The sequence below is a fragment of the Halyomorpha halys genome, unplaced genomic scaffold, assembly GCF_000696795.3.
Source record: "Halyomorpha halys isolate HHAL.00 unplaced genomic scaffold, Hhal_1.1 Scaffold161.1, whole genome shotgun sequence".
NCBI classification, from domain to species: domain Eukaryota; kingdom Metazoa; phylum Arthropoda; class Insecta; order Hemiptera; family Pentatomidae; genus Halyomorpha; species Halyomorpha halys.
In genome coordinates this window covers 651,987-658,264 of record NW_027105190.1, presented here as the reverse complement: position 1 = coordinate 658,264, position 6,278 = coordinate 651,987, and the positions used below count along the sequence as shown (strand labels likewise).

At 27.0% G+C, this 6,278-nt stretch overlaps 1 protein-coding gene across 6 annotated transcripts in view; it reads right to left on the bottom strand.

Annotated features, from left to right (window-relative positions):
* Positions 1–2,420: 2,420 nt before the first annotated feature.
* The window catches only part of LOC106678806 (uncharacterized), a 286,482-nt gene continuing 282,624 nt past the window's right edge, over positions 2,421–6,278 (bottom strand). For 5 of the 6 annotated variants that reach the window (XM_067049279.1, XM_067049285.1, XM_014417565.2 and 2 more), the window contains 4 exons: positions 5,771–6,070; positions 3,996–4,102; positions 3,419–3,596; positions 2,421–3,036 (listed from right to left, as the gene is read on the bottom strand). In XM_067049279.1, coding sequence (XP_066905380.1) covers positions 2,930–3,036; positions 3,419–3,596; positions 3,996–4,102; positions 5,771–6,070 — 692 coding nt within the window. In that variant the 3' untranslated portion in view covers positions 2,421–2,929. The remainder of the gene's footprint in view (positions 3,037–3,418; positions 3,597–3,995; positions 4,103–5,770; positions 6,071–6,278) is intronic. The other variant, XM_067049281.1, reaches the window with a different exon arrangement.

Sequence of the window (6,278 nt, the reverse complement as noted above, 5' to 3'; positions counted from 1 at the left end):
ATCATCTCATTTAAAGCATTGTTTAGTAAGATACATACATATATTTTTCTGACTTTGAGAATTCTTTCCAGATGTCTCTGGAATGAAGCATTATTTTTCTTTTTTAACGTATACAATTTTTTTTTCGGAGAAAAAAGATTTCGTAACTTAAATGTTTATAAAAATATTTAAATATTTATTTAATTAAAAAATCTTAACAATAGTCTCAGCTATAAATCGATTTATGCTGTCTTTGTAAAAAATAAATAAATAAACAAAAAAATATACATACTTTATAAAAAAAAAATAGAAGGAATATAAATTTGAGAAAATTTGTGCTGATAACAACTTTATCGAACAAAGAAAGGATGTGGGAATTATATTTTGGCTAGCTAAGAGAAACAGAGTGATTCAGACCTGAAATGCATTCCAACAGGGTGCAAAAATAGCCAGCAAGTAACTTTACCAAGGAGATATATTAAGATCAGAATTTCAACAGACTCCAGGTTCTTTTTTCTTATGCATGAGACATAAACAAGATCTTATTTTTTTCTCATAGTGCAATTTGAATACCTGATATCTTTTGAGATAATTAGAGAATAGTTAGAGAAAAAAGTAGTATTAATTTTATAGAAGGGGATTCAGAACAACTTGCATTATTGTAGGCTTTGTTAATAATGATTTAAGATTTCTTAAAGGGGCTTCTGCAATAAGTGGTCAATCTTATTTCACTTTTTTCACCATTTTTTACTGATACTTCCGACTTGTCTGATTGGCTATTATATATCAATTTATTATATACATCTATCTCCAAATATAATCTAAAGTTCAATTTTGGTTTCAAATTCATAAACCTTATAATACCTTAAAAGATATATTTGTAGTTTTATTAAAAATCAAATTCATTTTAAAAAAAACAAAAAACTTTAAATTACTGCAAATATTTTTAAAAAATTATAATAATTATTTATTAATAGTTATTATAATTTTATGTGCCCAAGGTTGTTTATTTTAGCATATTATTTAGTAAAAATATCCGATTTTCTAAAATGTTGATGATGTACTGAATAAAAATAATAGCTGTCCACCTTTTTGGATGTAAATATATTTGTTTCCATATCATGACAGTTCCTTGGATTGAAAACTCGACCTTCCCACTCTGGTTAGAAAAGGTTGGTAACAAATAGGTTTTTGATTGGTCAGGCACTCTTCCATGGCCACGGTAGCAGTCTTGGTATAAGAATATGGATATAATATTATGCAATATATAAATATATTATAAAATATAATTTAAACATGTAAAAAAAAAATTATTTCCTAACTAACCAAATGAAATTGAATGATGAAAGTATATTCTGATTTAAATAATTCAAGGAATAAATCTCTGTCACTAACAATAGTTACTTTAAAATGCACTAACCCAATATGTCATAGATAATTACTCTGAGATTAAAATAGATAATTCATAACTTATAAATGCAACAAAACTTTTTTCATTCTTTCTTATCACTTTATTTTGAAATATAACTCAAAAAGGATGTATTCAAACCGAAAAAACAAAAACCTAAAAAATTTCTTTTAAAAATGCAACATGTAAACCCTCTAAAATTTATAATATCACTTATTCATAAATAGGTAACTTTATGAAAAAAAAATTATATTTAATATATTAATAAATATTGTTTACTGCTCGAGTAACCTGGAGAAGGTAATAGTGAATTCAGACTCAAGAGATAAGGACAAAATTCAACAAGTCACACAAATTAATTGAAAATAATTGATAAAACAAAACAATTAGTTCATTAAAAATATGGGGAATTCTTTTTGGATAAATTCATACGTAAAATTAAAATAAATAATAATATAACCACACAAAAAAGAAAGTAAAAAACAACATGCAAATAAAAAAAGAAGAAATAAAACCAAAATAATAAATATTCAAAGAAAGGAAAATCAAGAAAATTTTGAACAGTGATTAATTGAAAAGGAGAGCTAAGAGTTATTAATATAAGGAAAATGCTTATTTAATAATTACAAATAAGATCTAGTCTTGTTAGATACAAGAGATTAAAAAATCAGATAGGTAGGAGATTAAGAAAGAAAAATGAAATGTGAAAATGATAAAAGACAGAAAGAGAAGAAAAACTAAAAAAGAAAAGAAAGATGTTTTAAGTACTTAAAGTTAATAAAGTAAAGAAAATAATACAGATAGATAGAAAGTAATACGTACCTGCTAAAACATAGAAGAGTTAATTATTAAAGGAAAGAGGAAACTGATATGTAAAATTAGCAATAGTTAGCTTATGTCTACTCTTAAGATAATGCAATGTGACTATTTTAAAAATTTAAACGACTTCAGGTTAATAATATGAAATTAATAATTATTTATTTTAAACTGAATTGCTAATTTTACCAAGGATAAAGAAATAACCACCACCAAAGCATTTGTGTGACTAGAGATTTTATTAAATAAATAAAGCTTATTTCAATATACATTCATTAATGACATAATGAAACATTAAAAATCAGGAAAATATTAACATGAGTAATAGAGCAGTTGAAACCAGTAACAATATCTCAACAGTTCGAGTAATCAATGCAGATGAACGAAATCGTAACTGTTTCATTGAAACATTTAAGCGAGTTCTACCAGGCTTATTGTGAGAAAATTGTAAAAATAAACTTAGCTCATTGCACAACCATCAGCAACCTTAGAAATATGGCATGGTACCAAAACAATATCATCTTAAAATATAGCATTATTCAACTTATTTATGGGACAGAAAAATACAAAGAGATAGGAAACAAGATGGTAACAGATGCAATGTACTTATTGGTAATTGTAAAAGCTCAGACTCTTGATGTTTTAAACATAATACATCATTTTATATATATCAATCATTTATAAATAGAAATTTGGTAAACAAAAAATAATTAAATGCAGATGGATCTAGCTGGAGATGTAAGTTCTCTCCTCACCTGTGACAGACAATGTTCCACTCGTCTCAGCTGTTCCAAAGCTATTAGTTGCTCTGCAGGTGTATCTTCCTGCATCATCTAAAAAAAATATATCCATAAATATAAATATATCCATACTCTTATTTCTTATAATGACTATGTATAATATCTATATAATAATAAAGATAAGATACAATATATTGTGTCCATACAAAGCTACAGTAAATAAAAATTATTTTAATATACTAAAAAAAAAATTAATTATTTTAATGTAGATAATATAAAAGCAATTTTAAATTAAAATAATAAAAGAAAAACTTTCATGTTTTTAAACACTCAGTTAAAGAATAATATAAAAAAATTAAGTACTAATGTTAATACCTAATGCAATTAATGTTAATACTAAAAATTTGAAGACTAAAAATTAAGTAAGTAAATAACTGGCAAAAAAATTCTACTTTAAAAATGTTTAATTACTAACGTTGATAAGTCCTAGGAATATCAAGTCGACAAACACCATTCCGGTAAGCTGGTGCAGCCCCAGGACCAAGATGAGCAACGCCAGCTTTGGACCATGTTATAGTTGGTTGAGGATTGGCTTCAACGATGCACTCAAACCTAGCACTACCACCGCTCACCACTGCTATGTCTCTCAATGGCTGAAACATTTTAAACAAATATGTCTTATGAATATATATTACACAAAAGATATAGAAAAGGATTACACGGTTGGTGTCCCCAATTATCCAAAATGTTTGGGACCTAACCCCTTTGGATTAAGTGAAATTATTTGTAAAATAAACATAAATTACTTTATAGTGGCTGATTATATAAATAGTATTATGCATGATTAGACAGTTTATTTTATCAGGTCTGGCTAAAGATAACTAAATTCAGAAGTGGGTGATTAGAAAGCGGTATACCACCTAGTACAGAAGTGTTTTCAGCCAGGAGGCAGACAGAACTAGTGTTTATAATTTGAATTCAAGATTTTATATAACTTTTAGGGACAAAGGCTTTTTGTTCAATCTAATGAACACTCTGATACTAATACTTACAGTAATGAAAACTGGAGGCTTGGAAGGTTGTTGACAATGGAGCATTTGGTTGACAACAATTGGAGACGAGGCAGCACTGGAACCACCACTAGTCCAAGCTGCAGCACCTAAGAAAAAAATATATTTATTACAAAAATACATGTATTATTAATTAGATTAAAATCAAAATTTAATAAAACAAGAAGAAATAATTTGTTTTTTTAAAATAAGGTCCAATTGATATATCTTTCATTTTGAAAAATTGTTTAAAGGAATCCAAAATCATGAAGCACATAAAGTCTTAAGAAAAAATCCTCAGGGGCCAAAATTAGACATTTAATATATATAAATTATGACTTAAGTAAATCATAACAGATCTTCATTGACTCTTGTAATTACCTGAACAGATGAACTCAATAAAAATTACATAAATGTCAGGAAATGTGCGTAACTATTTATTTAAAGAAGGGCACTATTCCAAAAAATAAATAAATGGTTGCTACATAATTTACAATAAGCTATAACTCAAATCATTGATGTGTGAATTAAAACAATGAACTTGAAGGCTAAAAGTTAATTTCAAAAAGGTTTTAAATACATGATAGTGAAAAAATTAAATTAAATTTAAACAATTTCGAAAGGTTAAAAATGAACAGAAACTCAATATAGAGTAAAGCAGTAAGAACTAAAAACAATGCTATTACATAATATTAACATATATATTAGTAACACTACTATAACATCACATGTTACATCTACTGATCATAACACTCAAATCTACCAAACAATTCAGCAATTGGTTATATTTCGTACAAATATTGGACTTCAGTGCCTATTCCTTAAAAAAAAAATCATACAATTTATTTATTAAAAATTGATGTTTTTGTAATTAGTAATATAAATCAAAAATAGAATTTTAATTGTAATAAATGAGTAATGAAGACTTTATAATCGATGCTATGAGAGTAATTAACAAGCATTTATATAATACCAAAGTAATATAAATATAAATAATAATAATGTTAGTAAATGGCGACATAACCTAATATAATGAAAAGCATTTTTAAGAGAAATTGATATGGATGATCTAACAGAAAAGGCAGATGATGATGACTAAAAAAATACAACTGAAACAGCTCTTAAATCAACACCATGTTTTCTCCTAATTTTATTGAAACAGGAATAAATCTCAGGAGAAAAATCAAATGTGAAAGTTGAATACATGTAACTCCAGAACTATTACGTTAAATTAGATAAGTTTCTCTACCATCCAATTATGAAGCCACTCGAACAGTAAGACTAGCACACATAATAAATAATTACATTAACAATGCTATGTATGAATATTATTATTTAAATTATAATTTCACATCATTATTTCATCTGGTTGATATATGATTTGCATTTTTTAGGTAAACCAAAATAAAAAAGTTAAGTTTTTAAAATCACTAATAATCAATAACATTAATTTATTTAATACAGATTATTACCAAGTTAGATTATTATAAGGTTAGGAAGAATTTCTGATAACAGAGATATTTCTTTAAAATTCAAGTATCTAATGGTCAAGATTAAATTACTTTTATAATATATTAAGAGGGAGGGAGGAAAGATTATATTTTAAATAAAATGGCCAAAATAAAAAAAAAAAATTATCATATTAGCTGATTCTTATAAAAATAAAAATGCACAAATATTAAAGAGCTTGACAATAAACAATGACAATGGACAGCAGTGACGATACCAAAGCTTTGATTAGCATGCGACAGTAAGTGCTTGTAAATATAATATTGGACCTGGTGAATGCTGCGCAAAGTGGTGGTAAGGGGACAGGTTAGGAGATGCAGTGCTAGAACTTCCGGGAATCTTAACTCTTAACAGGCCTTCAGGTTCTGTCTCGCTCTCAGAGTCCCACTTGACTGACTTCTTTTTGGTACTCTCATGCAGCACCGGAAATGGAACACCATCATCTTGTGCACCAGGAGGTCGTTTTCCAGCAACCCAACCCTTTTCGCCTGGGACCACCATTCCAAACTCATACCCAAAGTCATATTTGAAGTATATGAGTCCTGTATTTGGATCTATCTCCTTGGTACCTGCAGTTATTTTCTATTTATTTTTTCTTGAAATGAAATAGTTTTGTACTTGATGGAAAAATTTCATTGATTTAGAATATTATATAATAATTGAAGAATGTTGATTGACCGTGTGTATCAATAAATGGAATTTGGTCAGGGTGCGGTCAATTAAAACTCAAATAGTAAATTGGTGTACTATTTTATAATAGTAGTATATTATAATTTT